At 53.5% G+C, this 23,444-nt stretch overlaps 1 protein-coding gene across 5 annotated transcripts in view; it reads right to left on the reverse strand.

Annotated features, from left to right (window-relative positions):
- Positions 1-23,239, reverse strand: part of RAPGEF1 (Rap guanine nucleotide exchange factor 1) — a 134,554-nt gene extending 111,315 nt beyond the window's left edge. For 3 of the 5 annotated variants that reach the window (XM_043469905.1, XM_043469903.1, XM_043469896.1), the window contains exon 1: positions 22,936-23,239. In XM_043469905.1, the coding sequence (XP_043325840.1) occupies positions 22,936-22,996 (61 nt within the window). In that variant the 5' untranslated portion in view covers positions 22,997-23,239. The remainder of the gene's footprint in view (positions 1-22,935) is intronic. The other 2 variants (XM_043469911.1, XM_043469910.1) reach the window with 1 other exon arrangement.
- Positions 23,240-23,444: the final 205 nt, after the last annotated feature.

Raw genomic sequence — 23,444 nt, forward strand, 5'->3', positions numbered from 1 at the left:
TTCCACGCTCAGCGTGCTGCACCACTGCCGCGGCCACGACCAGGGTCCAGGCCGGCCACGGCCCCTTCCGAGGGAGCGAGAGAGAATCCTGCCGCTGTACGCAGGACCAAAGAAGCCAAATCCAGATCGCTACAGGAGCCTGAGGTTCCGACTCCCATCTACCAAGACAGAAGTCATTTTCACATGATCGTGGCCCAAGAGGCCAGACTTCTCAAAGCCAACAGCACGTGTCCGTCCCACCCTCGCAGGGACCGGGCGGAAGGAGAGTGGGCGCTTCAGGGCCGGCACTGCCACCCGCCAACCTCACACTGCGCACGGAGCGCTCCTTCCAGTCAAACCGCAACCACGAACCAGGAGAGTGCAGACCCGAGCCCTAGCTGCCCGGAGGGGCCGCGACACCCGGGCGCGACTCAGACACCCACAGCACACCCATCAGGGACCGCCCCACCCTTCTGACACATTCTGAAGGGCCCTCAGTTTCCTTCCCCAAACCGTAATAATTGTCCTTAGGCCAGTGTTCAGTGCCAGATATGTCCAACCTCATTTCTTCCACAAGACATTTAGTTCAATTTATCTATAGAAGCACAATAGATCAAAGAAGTTCTACTTCCGAACCCGCATCCTAATGTCTCTTTTCACCTAAAGAAAGTTTTAACGTATCAGATGCTCTGTACACAGTGCTGCCCAGCACCAGCGAGTACCCGGACACGGGAGATGCCTGATGACCAATGAACAGACGGGCAGACAGGAGGGCTAAACAAATGCAGACTTCTCCCCCGCCCCAACAAATACATCCTACACTGGGTTAGCCAGAGCTTCTAATCCACAAACAAACTCTCCTTCCAGCAAGAGCCAGGGCGCGGGCCCACCAGAGTACTGTTCCATCCGCCTTCCCACGCCTCAGCTCAGGCCAAGTCCTCGACGGGGAGTGTCACTCGCATCTTTTTCATCCCCGTTAGTCTGGAGAGCCCCTGACGTCAGGACCTGACTGGGTCTGGGTCAGTTCCCCACGAGCCGGTGTGCGCCCAAGACAGCAGGTCACCGCTGGAAGCTGGGCTTGAGGCCGACTCTGCCACGTCTGAGCTGGGGGCTGGCACGTTCAAACCGTGAGGAAAAGACCCCCAGCTCCAGACAGCTTGGTTACTGTCGAACCTTCCAAAGCACCTGCAGATGTCCTTGAGAGCAGCTCTGAAGGGAGGACCCTGTGGGTCAGCTGCGTCTCAGGTGACTGCGGCCTCCCAAAAGGATTCCCTGTGAACTGCAAGGGGGCTGGGGACAGGGAAAAATGAATCCGACAGCCTTTTTTCTTAGAAAGCATCTCCAGGACTTGTCCCAGGAAGGGCAGGCGACCACCTAACCCACACCTCAGGGGGCCAGGGGGCTCTCAGGTGGGAGCGGTCAGAAGGGAGGCGCCGCCCGAATGGCGAGCGCGCGGCCAGCATCCCGCCTCCCTGTCCTGCACAGACGCCCCGAGGACGCCGCGGAGGTGAGGCTGCTGTCAGAGGCCCCGGAGCGTGCGCCCCCAGGTGACTCCCTGAAGCGTGACTACCACAAGCCCCAGGTCGCCGACAAAACCCTCTCCTCCTGAGAGCTTGTGGGGGGCGGGGGGCAGAGCTGGGGTCAAGGCGCCACCCTCAGTGACACAGACAGATCCAGGCCCCAGAATCTCCACTTTTGGCCGGCAACCTGCCACCTCTCCGTCCTGACCACAGCGGGGAGGCAGGGAAGGAGCAGCAAACGCTGGCTTTGGAGGAGAGCTGGCCCAATCTGGATCTCTAGCTGGGCACCTCCCAGCTGGGTGACTTTGAGACAGGAGCTTGACCTCCCTGGACCTCATTTTTTTCATATGGAAAATATGTACCAGCAGATTGCCTACCTCATAGGGCAGTCTAAAGCTTCAACATAATATTTTAAAGGTGCCTGGCACACTTAAATAGTTACTGGGTTTAATATTCTTTTATTATCTATGAATATCCAACTTTAGAGACAATACATTAAAGAAAAATTATTTGCCATCGTGAGGGATATTTTCCTTCTGTATCAGTAAGATTCGCTGGAACATTCTGGTAAACAACCTACTCCCTTAGCGCAAATAAAGTTTCACTTACAAGCATTTGTATCATCAGAAAAATGCAGGCAACATAAGCTGGGGAGGTAGCATTGCCTCTGTTGACGTCTGAAGTGTTTTACAGAGTCGTCTCCTCAATGCAGGGATTCCCTGGTGACTCAGTGGTAAAGAACCTGTCTGCCAAGCAGAAAGCATGGCTTCGATCCCTGGGTTGAGAAGATCCCCTGGAGAAGGGAATGGCAACCAGCTCCAGTATTCTTGTCTGGGAAACCACATGGACAGAGAAGCCTGGCTACAGCCCACAGGGTGGCAAAAAGAGCTGGACGTGACTTAGGGACCAAACAACAATAACAACATCCTCGAGGCAAGGTGCAACTGGATTCAGAAGAAACCTGCGTCAGGAGTCCTGCACGGCACCGCCCACTGCTCAGCAGAGAGAGGTCTGCCACGGCTGTCATGCACAACCCCCACGCCACGGGCAGGAGGCGGAAGCCGGGCTCGCCAGCAGGCGCCCAGAAGCTGACGTGTAGCTTTGTGCATGGAATTTGTCTGCTGGGAGGAAAGGCTGATGTTGGTCACTTCCCCTCCAGAGGAAAACACAACAATACAAGGAAGCACCGAGCGCTGTGGGAATGTTCCAAAGTGGGAGCTGCGGCTCCATCCAGAGCGCAGACAGAGGGGAGGCCAGCCTGGAGGTCAGGCCAGCGGAGCGCCGAGGCAGAGAGTCTGGAAGCCAGTCTTCTGGGTGCCCTCGCCCCTGCTTTGAAGTGATGTCTCTGCCCAGCGCCACGGAAACCACTGATGGCGAAGGCGCGTCTCCAGCAGTGCGTCATCGGAAACGCAGACCGGGGCTCTCTTACGACACACACATGCACACTCACAGGTCAGTCTCAGACTGTTATGGCCTGAGTGGCCTGAGACTCACCCCACAAATGGGGAGGCTCAGACAAGGCAAGTGAAGAATCACTTAATTACCACTGTAAGCAGCACTGAGATGCTCAGGGCAGGGGAAGCAAGTCTAGCAGGGCCACCTAATCTAATCTGGGCAGTCAGGGAAGGGTGAGACTGGGAGGAGGAGCTGCCCAAGCACACGGGGAAGCACCTCCTGGGCTGGAAGAGCATGTGCAAAGGCCCTGTGCAGCTGGAGGTATGCGAATGGGGGAGGCGGGTGGGGGTCAGCTGGGGCAGAGCCTTCGAGGTCCAGGGTTTCATGTCACAGGCTTCAGGGGGTGTCCAAAGTGTTGACCAACGCACGTGCATTCATTTTCCTGGGAAGAGAAGTCCTTGGCATTCATTAAAGTCTCAAAGACTTCCAAAAGGTTGAAATCCACAGAGCTACTCCAATGCTCTCATTCCAAAACAAGAAAACTCAGGTCCTCATTTTGAGGGAAGGACATCTTCCCAAGAGTTCACAGACAACCCTCATCACTGGATCTCAGGCTGGTGTTTTTCCACAGTTAGCCAGCTGCCTTACTCCGGGAGGGGCATGTCAACAACAACAAAGTGCTAATCCTCACTGAACACGATACTGCATCCCACACAAGACGGCTTTGTTTCTGTCCAGGCAGGCCCAGAAGTGACACTCGACAGAATGAACTGTGAAGTCCTCCAGTCCATCTTTCTTGGGGTCTGACCTAACCTGCAAAATACTGGGGGCAGAACCTCCAATTCCAAGGCACCCCCACAATAAAGCTCCTGGGTTTTTGCAGACCCTGACAGATGGTGCTGGCTCACGAAGGAAGGGCAATAGGGGCAGAGTCTCACTCTGCAGCATCTAGCCCTTTAAAGAAGCTGCCGCTTGTTCGCTGTTCTTTCTGAAGTCATGACGAACCAGGAACGAGACTGGAGGACATGGAAGGGAGGAAGCCCACACCCTCAACTTTATCAAATCCACCTGGAACTGAGAGAAATAAACTATTTTTTTAAGTGAACAAAAACAGTAATTTTCTCCTTGTGACTTATTTCACAATTACATGGACTACTCAAGGGAAAATCTAAGTATGTGCGGAGAACACCTCCTGAGCTTTGATGCTTCCTGGAAGACCCAAAAGAGGAAGTTACCTCCCGGAGTGACAGGCACTTGAGGCCTTTGGGAGTCCAGCCCCCCAACTTCCTCTCCCACATCCCCTCTCAGGAGCCTTTTCTTTAGCCGCAGACTCAGTGCCCAGTGAGAACCTGCTCCTGTGAGCCTGCCTGCGCTGAGTCCCACCTCCTTCCTCTGCAGTAAAGCAGGGCAGACTGAATGGTCAACATCTGGCAGACTGTCAATGGGTATCCATCAAGGGGACCCACAATCTCTGCTTCGGCTGGAATGTGACAGGGTCAGAAGAGGCAACGCCCTCACTGGGGAAAGGCTCCCATCACCTTCCTCCCACCCTCGAAGCCCCCAGGATCTGTGGGCTCCTGCCCTGCACAGCGGCCCACCGGGAGATGTCACCCACCGTGAGCAGGCAGCCTCAGCACGGGCGGGCTGGCGGGAGCCACGGCAGCGGCCTCCAGGGAGGGCCCTTCCGGGTTTAGAGAGGCACAGCCTGCCCCACTGAGGCGGAAGCCACGCCCAGCGCGCGCTCGGCGAGCTCTGAGCGTCCCCTGTGCCTCCTGAGCGCGGGGGACAAAGCAGCCAACAGGAGCTCGGCTCCCGACAAGCGGGAAGAGCACGCGAAGCAGCAAAGGAACCTCACGTTAGACAACAGAACAGAGACAGGCCCCGGGGCCCTGGGAATGGAGGCTCGCGGGGCGGGAGGGGCGCCGCCAGTCACCCCGGCAGCTCTGCGAGGAGCTGCGCGCTCCCTGCGCGAAGCCCACCACCCCCACCCCGGGGCCACGTGCCCCAGGAGCGAGGGGCGGGGGCAGCACCTGAAGCCAGGCTCTGAGCCCCGCTCTTGGCTCCCTGGGGGGTGGGAGGCATCACTCCCATGCCTGGGGCAGGGGCGCGCCAGGCAGAGGGAGGAGCAAGCGCAGGGCCGGAGGCAGGCGTGGGATCCTCCAAAAACACCCACGGGAGAAGCTCAGGCCGCCGAGCCGCGGGGGAGAATGCCAGGGACAGGGGTGCGGGCGGGCCAGGGAGGACTCTGGCTTTCAGTCACAGTGCAGAGGGGAGCCACAGACGGCCTGGACCTGGCCCGGTTCAATCTAATTCACGCTCTGGCTGCTGAACGAAGACTGGACAGCCATGGCGGGGGGGGGGGGGGGGCGGGGGGGGGGGGGGGCGGGGGCGGCAGAAACCAGTCAGGAGGGCACCTGGGCGGCGCCGGCTGGAGCACAAGTCAGCAGAGATGGTGAGAGCCGGGAGGCCGGGTACACCTGGGGGAAGCCCAGGGGACCCGCGGGTGGTCAGGTGTGGGCGACGAGAGTCCGAGAGGACGCTGGATTTTATGGGCCTGGTCAGTTAGGCCAAAAATGTCATTATTTAGTGACTTCTCTGTGGTCCGTCGGCTGAGACTCCGCGGTCCCAACGCAGGGGGCCTGGGTTCCAACCCCTGGTCAGGGAACTAGATCCCGCGTGCCAGAACTAAAGCTCCTGCCTGCTGCGATGAAGACTCAAGATCCCATGTGCGACGACTAAGACCCGGCAAAGCCAAATAAACATTTAAACAAACAAAAAACCTCTTTTAAAAAATGACATTATGCACTGTCATGGATACCCTGGGAGGAGCCAGTGAGGCGGGAAGTCAAGGTGGTGAAGCACCACCTAAACTAAGCCCTGGTTTAGTTTAGACACATTGAGTCTGATGCTGACAAGACATCTAAGTGGAGATGTGAGTGGGCAGTCTGCAGGTCAGGGGACAGTCGGGGGCTGCACACGCACATTTGGGGATGACCAGTATTTAGATGGCACTTACAGACACGGGACTAGCACAGACGTAGAGAGCAAACTTATGGTTACCAAAAAGGGGAGAGGAGATAGGATGAATTGGGATATAAGGACCGACATACACAATACTATGTGTGAACAGGTTAACTAATGAGAAACTGCTGTATATATAGCTCAGGGAACTCTACTCCACCATCTGTGGTGACCTAAAAGAGAATGCAATCTAAAAAAAGGAGTGGGGATATGTATACATATGACTGATTCAGGCTTCCCTTGTGGCTCAGCTGGTAAAGAATCTGCCTGCAATGCGGGGAGACTTGGGTTCGATCCTGGGTTGGGAAGATCCCCTGTAGAAGGAAAAGGCTACCCACTCCAGTATTCTGGCCTGGAGAATTCCATTGACTCCATGTCCATGGAGTCGAAAAGAGTCAGACATGACTGAGCGACTTTCACTTTCATGACTGATTCATTCTGCTGTCAGCAATAAACTAACAACATTGTAGATTATACTCCAATAAAAATTTTAAAACAAACAAACAAAAAAAAGATATGGGACTAAATTGCTGAGGAAGAGACTGGAGGACTCAGCCCTAGGATATTCCAAAACTGAGAGTCTGGAAGAGCAGAGAATCCAGAAAAGGAGGGCTGAAACGGATGTGTCTATGTGTAACCACAACACTTACACATTAAGACAAGTCAGAAGCTTGTTTAAAAAAAAAAATTACCATAATGTTTTTAAAGTACTAAAGTTGACTACTGTGTGACTTTAAACAAAATTTCAGTTTTAGAGTCTGGTTCTCAAGTCCTAGATGCTTAGTTTTATTTTTTTTTAATTTTTTTTTTTTTAGATGCTTAGTTTTAAACTGTCTTGCTAATCACGGTGACAAATAAATCAAACTAATCAATTAGCTAATATCTCAGGGCACAATATACGCTGAGTGTGAGATTCATCAGAGTTTTCCTCATAGCTGCCAACCTTCTGGGCATCTTCTTGTCAGAGCTAATTAGAGCACTGCTTTTCACCTCACGAGCTGCGGAAAAACACACGCTGGAAGAGGAAGAACTGTGAACATCGTCCTTCTCCTGCTGTTCTCCTGCGCTAATCTTCTTCACTCTGAGGTGTCTGTGCTGCTCATCCATTTAAAAAGGATTCGTTTCAGTACTGGGCAATGGTTTACCCTAGTTCCTCCACATGCCAACCGGTAAGTCACGTAAACCTCAGTTTTCTCATCTGTAAAATGAAGTCACTCTCAGCTGCCCACAGTGCTGCTAGTGGGATTAAATACACACAGCACAGTTCCTGGCATCGGCGCTCATAAACTGTTCCCTCCTCACCCTCCAGGAGCCGCTTTTCAGGTCAGGTCCCCAGGAGCCTTTTCATTCCTCTCTGTACTTAACTTTAAGTAGTCATCCCCAAGTGCCCGCATCCCAACACCTACCCACCAGCAGCACCTGGGTGGTTCTGTCGCTCAGTCATGTCTGACTCTGTGCAACCCATGGGCTGGAGCACTCCAGGCTTCCCGGTCCATCACCATCTCTTGGAGTTTACTCAAACTCAGGTCCATTGAGTTGGTGATGCCATCCAACCATCTCATCCTCTGTCGTCCCCTTCTCTTCCTGCCTTCAATCTTGCCCAGCATCAGGGTCTTTTCCAATGAGTCAGCTCTTTGCATCAGGTGGCCAAAGGATTGGAGCTTCAGCATCAGCCCTTCCAATGAATATTCAGGGTTGATTTCCTTTAGGATTCACTGGTTTGATCTCCTTCCTGTCCAAGAGACTTTCAAGAGTTTTCTCCAACACCACAGTTCTAAAGCATCAATTCTTCAGGGCTCAGTTTTCTTTATGGTCCAACTCTCACATCCATACATGACTACTGGAAAAACCATACCTTTGACTATACTGACCTTTGTCGACAAAGCAATGTCTCTGCCTTCTAATACACTTGTCTAGGATCACCTGGGAACTTGTTAGAAATGCCAACTCGCAGCTCAACTCCAGAACTGCTGAAGCAGAAACCGGGGGCTAGAATGAGCACAGCAACCTCCAGGTGCTACAGTCTGAGATGTACCGGAGAAGGTGGGTCACATTCCGGGGCACCTAGCAGGTCCTCAGAACAGGGACCCCTGACCTGTCCTCAACACCTGCTAACATAACAGGCTGTAAACTACCAATCTGTCGTAAACACAAACTTCCTACCTTTCTGGTTGTTTTCTTTGAACATCAACTGTAGCACTTGAATAAAAATTCTTACAAAAATTCAACCTCCATCCTCCTTTCTATGGCAACAGGGAAAAGAAAATCTCTAACTTAACCCAAGAATGCTGTCCCCATATAATTTTTTTTTCCAATTCTCTCCATAAGACTTGACACAAACACTAAGATCCCTCCCATCCATCCCAAAGAATATGAATTTAAGATCTGGTGAATCTAACTTTTCTCATAAGGTAAATACATTCTGGTTGTTGTATGTACATGTTTATTGTTGCTGTTGTTTTAAAACCAAATTGTCCCAGGTTTTGATGCGTCCATGAGTTGAGCGATCGGAACGTAAGAAGTGGCAGATGCCCACAGGGAGAACGGGACCAAAGCCGAACTCAGCTGACCCTCCAGGGACTCTACCGCTCTGATCCCGCCCCGGAACAGGCTGTGTTTCTGAAACAGCTGTCTCACTGCAAAACCAAGACCCTCTCCAGCACAAACGTGTGGCACTCAGGAGCTGTAAATGATTCCTCCCCCAGTGTCTTCCAGATCAGAACACTTCTGAGAGTGACAGGGAGGGTGCTATTAATAACCCTGCCAGGACGGCAGGTGGAGCCGGGACGTGAGACTGTCACCCCATCTGTCACATCGGCCTGAGCCCAGCGATCTTCAGGCTCCTTTTCCTGAGGTGTCCAGACGTCTAACTGCGAGACGAGGCAAGAGTGATGTTTATAAGCAGAACTCTAGAGTCTGATTCTTCAATCAAAGGCTAGACCTCGTGTGGAGGGGAGCCCTGGACAGGCTCAGTGTGGACCGGGAGAGCAGGTGCCTGGCTCATGTATCACTGTGCCCCAGCATCTCTCCTCAGGAACTAAGGGCAATAGGTGCTCAAGAAAGCAGCTCAGAGACTGAATCAAGGCTTCCTGCTGTATTTCCCTGACTCTGAAAGGTATACTTCTTCATAGTTTCACATTTGGAATCAGAGTGTGTTGTCTTATAATCAACCCTGCTAATGTAATTTTATTTCCTGAGAAGTATTACTGTATTACTAGTACATCTTACATGCATTGGTGCCATAGGATCGAAAGACGCAGTGACTGCCTATCACCCCAGATTCATAGACGCGTTCACAGTGCTCGTGGGACAGAGACTTGTCGTGACCACCTAAAGGCGACAACTTCCAAAGGGACGCACTGTTTCATCTAACACTACCAGCGCTTCCCTGGCCTTAAAATCTTAAGAGAAAGACTGGACCTTGCTTCTGTAGGCCATCCTCTCTCGGCCCCTCCCCCAAGTCAGTGATGCCTTCTTATGAGTGCGGCCAAGAGCCTGGAATCCCATCAAGCAGAGCTAGTGCAAATCCCATCTGTGCCGTCAACTCAGTGGGTGCAACGAGGACAGTCTCCAGGCAGAAGCTTGGATGGAGGTCCCTGCCGGGGTTGTGAGGATCTTACTAACAGCCTTTACCGTGTGCCAGACTACTGCACCCACCGAGCTCTGGGCTCACCTCGACCTCTGCACCTCCAGGACGTCTCTCCCACTCACAGCACTGCCCTCCTCAGACCAATGAAGGATGAAGGACGGGAACCAAAGGCTGCCACAGGGCAGCAGTGGGTAATCCCCTCGAGGAGGGCCCTTAAGGAGTCCAGCACAGCTGAGGAGCATCGTGTAAGGGGGTGCGGGGAGGGGGTCCAGGAGGCCCCTTAAGGAGCCCAGAGCAGCCGCAGAGTGTCCTGTAAGGGGAGGGGGGTCCACCCTGGCCAAGCAGCTTCCAGCTCCACAGAAACCCATGTTTCATGATCACACAGGCTCGCCCAGTTATAAAAGCGGCTGCTCTCAGGAAGCCCAGAGAATCATGTCCCACAGGTACCTGTAGTTCACCTAGAGGTCCTCCCAGCCCAGATGTAATTCATTAAACCAGAGGTCATTTTTAACATGAGCACTGCTCCCTAGTATTATATCTGGCATACTGTACCATTTAAAAAATGTTTTAATATAACTTACTATATTTAAGATTGAATAATTATAATACAAATAAATATTAAAAAATAATTGGTATCCACAGTACTTTTTTAAACCTATTGTCATAAAACTTATTGCCTTCACTGTCTTTAAGTGTACAGGTCAGTGGTCAGAAGTACATGCACACTGCTGGGCTACTATCACTACCATCTACTCACAGGACTCTCTTTGTCCTGTAAAACTGGACTTAAACACTAATTAAATGTTAAACAGTAATTCCCCATTCTCCCTTCTCCTAGCCCCTGGCAACCGCTATTCCACTTACTTTCTGTCTCGACTATTTGATTACTCTAGGTAGGCCATACAAGTGGAACTATACAGTAGTCGTCCTTCTGCGTCTGACATTTCCCCTAGCGCAATGTCCTCCAGGTCCATCCATGCTGACGGGATGCCCGTCCTTTTTGAGGCTGGATAAGGTCTCACTGTGCGCACACGCATCACACTTTGCTTGTCCATCCTCTGATGACGGGCACCTTTTGGCTATCGTGTAAATAATGCTGCTATGAAACTGGGTGTACAGATACCTTTTTGAGTCCCTTCCTTCATTTCTTTTGGGTCTATTACTCAGAAGCAGAATTCTTGAATCATACGGTTACTCTATTTTTAATTTTTGAGAAACTGCCACTGTTTTCCATAATGGGTGCACCATTTTACGTTCTCACCAAGAATGCATAAGGGTTCCGATTTCTAAATATCCTGGCCAACCCCTGTTATTTTCTCATGTTTTAATAAAGCAGACATCCTGATGGGCGTGAGGTGGTGTCTCACTGTGGTTGTGGCATACACGTCACTAATGGTTAGCAATGCTGAGTAATTTTTCATGTGTTTATTGGCCATCTGCATATCTTCTTCTTTGGAGATGTCTACTCAAGTTTTTTAATTAGGTTGTTTGATATTTTCTGTTTGTCAAATGCCAGGAAACAGAGCTAGTTAACCAAAGTAAATTCTATGCAGATAAATAATGATGATGTCCATGCAATGGAATACTACTCAGCTATAAAAAGGAATAAACTAAATAAAAACAGTAGCTTCATGTACCTCACAGGCAGTATGCTAAGTAAAAGAAGCCAATTTCCAAAATTACATGCTGTATGACATTCCGGAAAAGACAAAACTATAAGGACAGAAAACAGACCAACGGACTGCCAGCAGCCAGAAGTGGAGGAAGGGTTTGGCAACAAAAGGACAGCAAAAAGTCTTTGTTTTTTCCCCTCCTGGGGCGATGGAACTGTTCTCAATCCTGATGGTGGTGTGTGCGTGTATTCAGTCACTCAGTTGTGTCCTTCTCTTTCAGACCCCAGGGACTGCAGCCCACCAGGCTCCTCTGTCCTGGGATTTCCCAGGTCAGAATACTGGAGTGGGTGGCCACTTCCCCCCCCAGGGGATCTTCCAGACCAGGGATCAGACCTGTTTCCTGTGCCTCCTGCACTGCAGGTGGATTCTTTACCGCTGACTCACCGAGGTTACACAAATTTACAGATGAGTTAAAACCCAAAGAGCCACAAACTCAAAAAAGGGTCAGTTTTACTACAGGTAAAATTTTAAGAAATTCACATGCAGAAGGGGAAAGAGGTCTCCTTTTATCCACAGAGTCACTGTGCTAACCAGTTTACAAGCATCATCTCATGGAATCCTTACAAAACTTCAGGGATGTATAAATACTGTCACTCAAGCCCAGGTCTGACTAAACTAGGAGAAACTAAGTCCTGATTATTCAGACACCCAAGATTCCATTTGATCTTTCCAAGATCCGGGGTGTTTGCAAATTATTATTTATCATTTAGTAGCAGCAGCAGTAGCAGGAATTCAGGGTTGACAGGACCACGTACACACGTCATCTTTCTCTCTGGGCACTGGGTCCACAGGGCACCTAGCAGATCCTTAGCGGCACTTAAGGATCTTAAGAAGCTCAAGAACCACTGCTCCATATCGAGGTCCAGGGAGGGTCTGAGGCCGGCCCCAGAGGACACGGCAGATGTGTGACAGTGTCAGGCCTGACACTCAGGCTGGCTCTCTCTCCATGGTCCCCAAATGCCACAGCTCCAAGCAGCGCTGGCGACAGTGACTCATGTTCCCATGATAATCTGAGTCTACAGGACTTCCCTGGCAGGAGGTGCCCCGCACAACCAGGCTGGGACCAGGCCACATAGGCCTGAAATGGAGCAGCCCAGGTTCCTAGTCCAAGTCCCAGCTTGGTCAAATATAAAAACTGCATTCTACAAGCCTGCACATTTAGGGTAATTAATAGACAGCTCCCCCGAAACAGACAAGGAAAAAAAAAAGCAAGGATAGCTCTTACAGGAAAGCATGCTTCTGATCTGTGCCTTGGGTTTCTGATGAGCTCAGAGAAATAGTATTTGTAAGGTACCCTCTGACAAGCTGAGGCAGAAGCACAAATTAGTTTGGTGATGGTAATTAAATGAGAGGTTTTTTAGCTCCTGGACCGAATGGTTGGAGAAAGTGAAAAGGGCTGACTGGGCTTTAGCCTCTCTGCAAACAGCCCTGCGCCAGCTGAACTGACAAGCCTGCAGGCAGACGACACGCATTCACCCTCACTTACCAGAAAGGCCTGGGAGAGAAGGGTTAAGGAAGCAAGCCTCAGAACAATACATCCGAATTTCCAAATCTATTTTAAACTGTGAAAATTAATCAAGGAGGAGAAACAATGGGTATGAAACCAACCCACTTGCCGATTCAGAGCAATTTGTAAGTTACCTGCACATAAGGCCCTTGAAGAGCTTGCGGGGTTTCGGCTATCACAAAACAAAGGCAACACCCTGTGATCATTTCACGTTCAGTGTTGAACAAAGATGGCCGAGTTAACCCTGAGAGTCTCCCCGACAATGAGAAACTGAGGTGCTGTCTAAGGGATGGAGCAAAAACGTACCTGCGGGTGACCAGCCCTGCTCTGGCTGAGACGAGCCGCTGCCCACAAGCACAGGCCCAGCCCTTTTGGGCAGACTTGCAGACAGAAGCAGGGCTTTCCTCCCCTGCTGCATGTGACAGGGCACTTGTGTAGCTGAAGTGAAATGCCGTCTCCTCTTCCCATACATTATCTCTTTGGAGGTCTATTACTTAGTTGTAAAAACTTATCTCCTGGAATTCAACTTTGACAGTGACAGACACAGACACAGCCTACAAGGAAACACCTGAAGAGCCAGAGAACTCCCCTCCTTCTGGGAGTGCTGAGGTCTGAACTTCACTTACCACATGGCCGTACTAAAGGAAATGGTCGTTTCAGAGCAGAAGGGGACATGGGGTAGGGACAAAACTAATGTTTATTGTGTCAAGACTCTGCTACATGCTTCATGGGCATCATCTCATTTAATCTTCTCTCAACACCATAAGGTAGGCCCTGTTAGAATTTTCTTTCCCTTTTGCAGATAAAGCACTGAGGCTTAGACAGGCAAAGCCACCTGCCCACAATCCCACTGTTCCGTGGAGAGCTGGGATGCGGAACTGCAGCAGGAGGACTCAGCCGAAGGCCGCACACCACCCCCCCCCCCAACCCCCGACCTGTGCCGGGAGTCTGTCCTCTCATCTCCTGAGGTTGGGGGGGAGACAGGCTCAGAGGGCACTGATCCAGGCCACAGTGCAGACCCAGGGGCCATGAAGCAGGTCTCCTGAGCTCTAGCCCCAGGCTCACGCTGCCTCTAATATGCATGAATGTTAAGAGAACTGTGAAAGCCTAGATCAAAGGTCTCCTGCACGGAGTGTAGACCGGATCATCAGCTTCCCAAGGCCGCAGATTTCCCCTAAACTTCTCAGTACCTGGTGCCACAACAGGCAGCTGGACGCTGGGTGAACAGTCACTGGCGCTGAATGGACGGAGACGTGCTGAATGGACGGAGGGGTGAGTGAGTGGGTGGCTGAGTAGGGTGGCTGAGTCTGCAGGTGGGTGGGCAGAGCTACGCTGACTAAGGCCCACTTTTCACTGTTTACATCCAAAGTAGATTCCCCTGCAGTATTTTCAGCAAACCAAGCCGCCTCCATACCCCAGAGACCAGAAGCTGCTTCATAAATCTGTAGGCAGATGTGACGCCACCTTGACAGTCCTGGAGAGGAGCTGGAAAGCCCCAGGGGGAATCCCAGAGCAGGTTCCAACCAAAGACAACGACAGCGCCCTCGAGCCAGCTGCCCTGCGGCGGAGGAGCAGAGAGCCCAGCTCCAGGCTCTCGGGGGCCCAGGGGAGCACATGCCCTGCAGGGAAGGGAAGGATGATGAACCCAAGCTCCCCAGTGAGCCCCACCTCTCCCTCAGCTCATGACCCGCCTCCCTCTCCTCAACTGTCACATGGCACAATACTCGCCACTTCTCTCTCTATAACAACAGACCCAATTAAATCATACAAGGCTCAGAAGGTAAAACTCTAAAGCACACAGGAAGTAGTCAATAATCCTGAGTGGTCACTCTTCTCATCTGGGAGAAAGGCTGTGTTAATCTAACACCATTTAATAAAAAACCAGACAAACAAAACCTAAAACAACAGCCGAAAAACCCACGAATGCCTATCAAAGGGTTCTGAAAGCTATAAAGGAGTATGTTTTATCATGATGATGAATGGTTACAGTGCCCTGCAACACCAGTGTCATTAAAAACCAACGACCCTAACTCACATCCCCCTTGATACTGCAGATGACTCACAAAGAATCAGTGTCAAAAAGGGCGTGGAGATGGGTCTGTCCTCCCCATCAGGTGACAACAGAAGCACAAGAGGCTCAGAAAGATTAAGCCGTCTGCCCAAGGTTGCTCAGCAAGAAGGAGGGATTCCTGCTCACCTCCCCCTGCCAGAGCTGGAGCAGGAGAGCCAGGGGAGCAGTCATCTCAAGCACCCCAAAACTGTCAAGTGGCCCTTTAAGTGCAGCAGCCTCCTCACTGGTGGAAAAGTCCCTGGAAATGTGGACGCTCATTTCGCCCCAAGTTACAACAGCCAAGAGAACAATGCCGTCACAGCCAATGGAAATATGGGAAAAATAAGATGCAGCCAAATGAACTTTAGTCCTATCTTGCCCCCAACGCAGGACAACCACAGGCAAATCTGAGCTATTCAAGGACCTCAGGATCCCAGGCACAAAGAGAAGCTCCGCGTGGAGTTTCGTCCTCAATAGTGCCTCGCTCCTGCTGTGAGGACTAGTGGAGACCACGTGTGTGCAGCACACACAACGGAGCCTGGTCCCGGCACGTGGGAAGAGCTCAAGGACTGCCAGCTACTGCCACTACTTGTATTTATCACTGAAAGGAGGGGCTGAGAGCAGCCAATTCCAAGACCATGCACAATCCCCCATCTATTTATTCACAGTCACTCGAAGAGAGAGGGCACACATGATTATCCACAACCAGAAAATAAATACAACCTCTGTCTCCAAGCCAGAGGTTTTGTTTGTTTTTCTGTTTGCTTGTTTGGGGCCAATTAAGTGGCTACTCGGTGCCATCTCATCCTCCTGTTCTCTCATTCCACGTCCACACTTTCCTTCTCTCAAAGGCTGGAAGCACCGCACTTCTGCTTGGGGGACCACGGGCTGGCTCCCAGTGGTAACAGTAAACGTGTCACTGGGAGCCACCCCTGTCGAGTCCACACCAACGCCTGCAGCCTGCCCACTGTCCCCAGCCCAGGAAGCGCCACACACCATCCTGGGCCTCACAGCTGCATTTCTTCTACGCTTGAAAAGGAGGGCAGAGGGTCCTGATCACCAAAGTTAACCTGCAGTAAAATGACCGTCTGAAACCATCCAGCCAATGAAAAGTAAGCAAGGAGAAAGGGCATCTTTAAGAGACCAACGGGAACCGGGGATCTGAGCTGCTATGACACAGGAACTGTATTTTAGGAAGACAGGGTCCAGATTGTAGCACAGGACAGTCAGAGAACCATCATCTGTCTTCCAAACCGCAGCCTGGAAGAAACCAGTGGGGAGAAAGAGGAATTGAGACCATCTGAGGCCACTGCATCTTCGCTCACAAAAGAAGAAGTAGCAGGAGAGACTCTGCTTAAACCCCTGACCCAGAAGAAAGAGGAGCTGGCAGAAGACCATCTGGAAGAGACCGGCAGAAGACCAGCAGCCCAGCTCTCTAGCCCCTCAAAGACGGCATGTACTGTACAACCACTCCATACAGAGTCAGCAGAGCACGCAGCGAGTCCGAAATCCTGCTCAGAGGCCAAAGGAAACAGATAACAAGAGCAGACAGGGCCTCCCATCATGGCTCGTCACGGAGGCAGGCTGGGCAGAGCAGGCACATGCTGGCTGCAGGCTGCAAATGAAAGGCAAAACTGTGACTGCCTGACACGAAGGAGCACAGCCTGAGAGCGCTGGATCCTGGCGCCCCAGAACCACGCGCGGCCGCGGTCGCCGACGGCCCGGAGCCTCAGGCTGCGCCACGCCCTCGAGCTCTCCCGAAAGGGCCTCGGGGCACCTGAGCTCAGCCTCCTCACCCATCTCTGGAAGGACACACTGAAACACTGATCCACGCATGTGGTTAACCCAGAACCCCAACTAACTGCACACCCGTATCAGAGCACTGGTCCAACTAACGCACCGAGGACCATCCTAGCTGGCGATTCAAGCCCAGAAAGAGCTCATTCAAAGAGGATTTCGAGACTTGGAATCAGAAATCTGAGTTCATCCTTTGACAACATTAAACTAAATTCACAACGAAGAGTCTTTGAGCACCTACTGTCTTCTAGACACAGTGATGCCAACACCATGGTAGACCCGGCAGACACTCTGCCTCAAGAGGCTAACAGTCTACTTAGGACTGTATCTGCTGGTTTTTAACTTGAGGAAAGGAAACTGGGGCTTTGGTTTCTGAATGAGCTAAACAGTATCCTCCTATCCAGAAGGTTCCTCTGGGGCCCTCCTAGGGAATGCACTGTCTCTGCTAGAGGAAGAGGAGGCACGAAGAGCCTAAAGGCAGTCAGCTCTGGCAGAGGCGGCTGAGCACGTCCAGGAAGCGGGTTTTCACACCGAGCTGGCAGAGGGCCCATGGAGGGGCCTCGCAGTGCCCAACAGTCAGCAAGCAGCATTCCTAGGAACTAAAGAGTTCCTTCTCCTGCTGCTCGGAGAACCCTGCTCAACGTTACATCGCGGCCTGGACGGGAGGGGAGCGGGGGGCAGAAAGGACACATGTATGAAGTATGTACGGCTGAGTCCCTGTGCCGTCCACCTGAAGCCATCACAACACTGTTAATCAACTGGACTTCAATATCAAATAAAAAGTAAAATAAATAAATAAGTAATTTTTAAAAGTTAAAAAAAAAAACCTCACAAGTAAACTTTTAAAAAAGAATACAGGCCTGCTTTAAAACAAAACAAGGATGCACTAATTTTAGATTCCCTCTTCTCCCCTTTCATGGCACAGATGGAGAAAACGAGACCCAAAAAGAAAGACTCTCCCGAGGTCACAACGGTCAAACGGCCTAAGACAGATGACCACAAACTCAGATGACAGATCCCTCGGTAATTCACAAACTGGTTTTCTTGTTTGTTTGGTTTTAAATCCTACAGCAGCCTCCGGGCAAGGTGGGAGCCGAACCAGGAGAACACCTGTCGGGCGGCAGGGCCCTGGGGGCCTCGGGGGGTGCGGAGCGGGGGCCCTGCCAGGCAGCTCTTCTGTGCAGTGCGTCATCTTGTTATGGCAACAGGAACGCAGTCAACTGGCCGGAGGTAAGACCCAGCCCTGTGCTCAAGGCGTGCTCCAATCCAGGCCGGCCTGGGACATGGTTTTTCTGCAAGCTCATACATGACTCATCTTTACAGGCCTCCTATCAGGGCTGCTGGCTGCAAGGAGTCCCATTCAAACCGCCTCTGCCAACAGCTGCTCAGGAGACCAGGCAACAGGGGGTTGCTGCAGTTGATTTTGTAAAACATGGTTAGCTTGCGTCTGTGCTATTTCTTATGTCTTATGCTATTTCTTACGATACAGCTGATAAAATTGTTATTAGTATCTAGGCAGCCTGAAGACTGCGTTGTATGCCATGTGCTTGGTCGTGACCGCCTCCTTGCTTCCCCATGGACTGCGGCCCGCCAGGCTCCTCTGTCCATGGGGATTCTTCAGGCAAGAATACCAAGTGGGTTGCCATGCCCTCTTCCAAGGGATCTTCCCAATCCAGGGATCGAGCCTAGGTCTCCCGCATTGCAGGTGGATTCTTTACTGACTCAGTCACCAGGGAAGCCCAAAGACTGCATTGGGCCTACCCTAATGCAACAGGATTTAAAAAAAAAAACCAGAAAAGAAACTTAGAAACATGAACAATCAGATTAAGCTACTGTGTCTCCAGCAATTAGGAAGCTCTAAGCAATGCTCCCTAAAGGGGCTGGTGGAGCTGGGGCACAGACGCGCTGTGACCCTGGGCAAATCATCAGCCTTCCCGGGCCTCAGCCGCCCTCAGGGGGGGAAGCGGGGCTCACTGGCCCTGCTCTGGCCCCCAGGACTCATGGGGATCACTGAAATGAGGTCATCTATCGATGCACTCTGGACAGAGACTACAGAAACTGTACGCAGGTTCAAGACCATTTTGATGTTATCCCTGGCCCGGGAACTAGGAAGGCCAGGCCCAGCGGGGTCCAGGCCACTTCGAGGGGCACATGGCGTCTCCCATGTGGAGGGCCGTGGGAGGGAGGCAGTCAATGACCGCAGGTGCCCTGAAAGTGTTGCTATTTATGGACTGGATACATTTTGAGCACAAGAATCAATACTGGAGGGGGTAAAGGAAGTATTAAGATTTGAGGACTTTTAAAACTGATCTAGGAGGACACTCTCCTGGCCAAAAGTTGCAGCCTCCTGTGAGAGCCTGGGCTTGTACTTTTCATCTGTTCTGAGAAAATACACAGTCACAAGTTACTATGACTGCAAACAAGGTAAAGTTTCTTTTTAAGGAAAGCATCTTGGCACATCTGAAAAACTCAACACCTGAGTCTGAGACACTGTACTTACTCTGCCCTGAGGCAGGGTGCTGGCCGAGTCCACCACCGCTTCAGTCAGCGCCCCACAGAGCAGCCTGAAGCCACAAGGAGCCGAAAGAGCAGCCAGAGGGCTTGGTGATGCATGAAGGTCCTGGACAGACCCCCGTGGTCTGCTAGGAGTACACGGCAGGGAAAGAACCACCCGCCTTTAAAAAAAAAAAAAAAAACCGAGAAACCCCTGCAAAATTTACATCTACTCCAGATGGATCCTATGGCCCTGGAGACAGAAATCCTTCTTGCATCCCGAACACTAGAACAACGTCAGGCCTCTAGGAGGTTCTGGATAAACTACCCAACCTGGAACTGAGGAACAAGCCCAGAGATTCTGAGGAGTACAGTTGGTGAAACTGAAGCCCCCTTCTTCCTGCCCCCTCGGCTGGGCCCACTTAACTGCCCACCCCTCACAGTTCCACCAAAAGTCTGATGCGATCCCTGGTAACACCCCAGCACCCCCAACTCTGCCAGAGCTAAGGCCTGTGTGACCGCAAAGTGTCCCCTGAGATCACCCCCATTCCCCAGAGCCCAGCACAGCACCAGACCCCAGGCGCTGACCCCTCGATCAGTGCCGAGCAAAGGGATGGAGGAACGAATCTGTGAAGGAATGGAGCAAAGACTTCAAAGTCCAGATAAAAAGCAAACAAACACGAGTGGTGGTTTCTGCAAGGAAAGGGACGCACACTGGAATGCTGCCAGTCTGAGTGGGAAGCGGGCGTGGGTGCTGGGGTGGCAGCGAGGGGGGTGGCCCCGCCAGAGTGGCTCGCAGCAGCAGGGCTCAGGGTTACCAGGGCTGTTCGCTTTTCAAAAGAACCAGGAACCCGAGATTGGTGAATGATCTCCTGATTTTTAAATACGGACCATCAATTCGTTTTTCTCCAAGAACACACGTGGCTCACACACATCTATGGCCTGACTCCAGCCCACCGCCACCAGCCTGTCACTTCCGCTCATCAGGCAAGAGGGGTGTCTGGCCTCCAGGAAGGTTAAGGCTTCAGCTCCCCCCATGCGGTGTGCCTGCTGGGAGGAAGCACGCGCGCGCTGACCCCCGGAACTGCAGACGCGCCGGAATCAGGCTCACTGCTCCCCAAAGCAGCCCAGCACTGCACACCCCACGGCGCAAGTCCTCACAACAGGCCCCTCTCAGCTCCCCTGCAAGGCCTCTTCTCCGAGCCTGCCCTGCCCACAGCTCACCCCGGGAGCTCCCTAAGCCCTCTGGCTCCGCTTGCTCCCTGCCTTCCCATTACATCTGGAAGACACCGAGGAGCCTCCCCGTACCCCGACTCCAGCAGCCTTCCTGGCCTTCCAGGTTCAACCCTTCTCCACCGAGCCTAAGTGGTCAGCTCCAACCAGTCAGCAAGCTGACCCTGCGCCCCCCCTCTGGAACCCAGACTGTGCTGACCCCCACTGGGCCCGGAGCAGATGACTGCAGACAGCCTGATCTGGTCCCGACGAAGGGTCTACCCTCAGAGGAGGGGGGTATCTGTGACCCCGACGCCAGGCAGGCACTGTGAGGAAGTAAAAAGGCAGACAGAATCAAAGATCTCCCTGGCGGCTGAAGGGGCTGCAGGTCCCAAGAGGGATTGGGTGGGGAGGGCTGCAGGGTTCCTGGGCTGCATCAAGCTTCTCTAACACTCGGAAAACCCTGGCTGCCTTAAGTCCCAAGAAGTCAGAGCACTGGTCCTATTTTCTGAGTCGAGATTACAAACACGTGGAAGCAACTCTCCTGCTCAAGTCAACAGAAAATAGCAAAACGTGACAACAATGGTCATTGGCTGGGTGTCAGGCTCTATAATTTTCCAGAGCCTGCTAAGAGGAGGCACCACTTCACCTGAGGGCCTTTCCTTTAAACAAAACACCCTGGTGGTGACCTCACGGGTAGGTCCATTTAGGAAAAAACGCCAACAGAAACCCAAACGGAAATCTTGTTGAAATGCAAAGTTGACGGCCACCTACGATGACCAGCAGAAACCACCCGGAAGGCTTACCCTTCATTCCGGAGTGTCCCAGTCTGCCTTGACAGCTGTGCCTGCATCCCAGCAGAGGACCTGAGGTTAGAAGGACGGACCTCCCGCCAGCTCCACGTGAGGGGCCAACCTCAGCATTCCCTGCTCAGCCACCTCCCACCACAGGCACCTTCCTGCGGAGCTTTCCACACCCCCGTCAGCCTCGCCCCCCATCTCCACGGGGGGCACCCTCACCCGATTTTCAGAGCCTTCCCCTCACCTGTGCCCACAGGCCCGCCACCTGGCGGCCTGGGGTAATGCCGGGGTCGGCTTGCCCACCCTCAGATGAGCTTCTCTGAAGGCAGGCACCGCTTGCTTCTGCATCTACTAGAGCTCCTGGCAGAGGGGAAGGCCCAGGGGTAATCTGTGAGGAGAAGACCTGGCCTCAGACCTCCTTTCTCCCGGGAGCAGTGCATGCGAGAGGGCTGAGCCTGGAAAGCAGCCTGTGGGGCTGGGGGCGGGGGAGGGGAGGAGGTGCTTTTCATTGTGTTCTTTTGACTTTTCCATGACTTTCAAAATTTTCAATTACCCTTATAATGAGAGAAAACCCTGTTGATGCTGTTTTTGAAAAAAAAAACAAAAACAAAAACAGCCAAATTTCCCCGAACACTGTCCAGAGACACGCCACATCCTGAGGAACACTGCACAGACTAACGGAGGTGCTTCTGAAACAGCATGCGTGCTGGCAGGGAACTCGTGGTCTCGTGGTCAGCGGCCTGGGCCCTGGGCTGGAGAACAATGAGACGGACACCCAAGAAACAGCACCTGAGGCCAAGGGCCCTGCCCCAAGGAAAGCACCGGGACCTCGGCTCCGGGGGAGGGGGGAGGCCTGCAAGAAAGCACTGAGCTGTCAAGCCGGGACCACATTTGCTCTCACAGACAATCGGTAAGGATTTAACAAGCCCGATGTTTAAGGCGCTCGGCACAGAGCCGGATACACAGAAAACCCTCAAGAAAGGCGATGAAAATGTCCTTCCTGTGCTCAAGCCACAGCCTGCAAGTTACACGGCCTTCTGGGTCCACTTCCGAGGCGCTTCTCAGAAAAGTGTCCTGGTTCAACCTGGGAAACCAGCAACGTCCAAAATCAGTGTAACCTGCCCCATTTCCAGCCCCCGAAGAGCCCACCTTCCAGAGCTCAGGTGCCAAGGGGATGACAGGGTATCCGGTTATGACAACCAGTGGTGTCCCGGCTGGAAGCCCTGGACCCAGGGATGTGTCCTGCAAGGTGTCGCCGGCTTAATTAAGTCCTGCGCCCCAGGTGCACCGCCCCCGAGTTGCGTCTTTGGAGACAACTATTTCCCAGCCCGGGGAAAACCCAGGTAACCGGAAGGCGAGGTTCTGAGATCTCTAGGAAGACACAAAGAGATGAGGCTGGCAACGAGATTTCTAACCGAACCCCAGACCCAACCGGCTCCCCGTACGCCCCCGCTTCCAAGGGCTCAGCCTGAAACCGAAGGAAAGCTCGCCCGCGCCCTGAAAACGCCGAGAGGCACATCCTGCCCCGCTGCCTTTGAAGCCTCCGAAGTGGAGACGTCTGGTTCAATTTAAACTCGAGGCTCCTCAGAAATGACACATACATTGTGGCTCGCCTCCGTTCACCGCCTGAAGGACGGCCGCCCGCCGCCGGGCCACTGGGACACGCGGTCCCTGCCCAGGTCCCCGGCCCCTTGTCTCAAAGTTCACGCCGCAGGCCGAGCGGCGCGCACCGGCCCGGCCCGGCCCCCGAGCCCCGGGCCCCGGGTCCCCGGCCCCCGCCCCAGCCCCGCCGGCCTGTGGCCCCGGGAGCGCCGCGCGGCCCGGCCCCGCCGCCCGAGACGCGCCCCGCGGGCCTGGCGGCGCCTTTGCCCCCGGAGCCCGGCCGCCCGCCCGCCTCACCTGCTTTCTCGATCTTGCCGGACATTTCCGGGCTGCGCCGGAGGCCGAGGCCGCCGCTCATCGGGCCCGGGCCGGGCCGCTGCGGGCGCCACAGGCCGGCGCGGCCGCCGCTCGCCTCGGCCCTGGCTCGCCTCGCCTCAGGCCCGCGCCGGCATGGCGGGCTCCGCGGGCCGCGGCCTGTGAGCTCGGCCAGCGGCGCCCCAGCCCGCCCGGGGGTACCCGCCGCCGCTCCGCCTCCTCCGCTCCCGCCGCCGCCGCCGCTTCTCCGGGCCCGCGAGCCGGCCGCAGCGCCGCGCCGCCGCCCGCCCGCCGGCCTCGGCCGCGGCCAGAGCGCCACCTGCCGGGCGCGGCCTCCGCGCCGCCAAGGAAGCAGCGCCCCCTGCCGACCCGGAGCCGGCCGGAACTTCCCGCCCGGGACGCAGCGCCCCCTGCCGTCCCGGAGTCTCCACGCCAGGGCGAAGGACCGCCCCCGGCCACCAACCCACACCTGGGCCTCCGCGTTCGCTGCC

The sequence above is a fragment of the Cervus canadensis genome, chromosome 5, assembly GCF_019320065.1.
Source record: "Cervus canadensis isolate Bull #8, Minnesota chromosome 5, ASM1932006v1, whole genome shotgun sequence".
Taxonomy (NCBI): domain Eukaryota; kingdom Metazoa; phylum Chordata; class Mammalia; order Artiodactyla; family Cervidae; genus Cervus; species Cervus canadensis.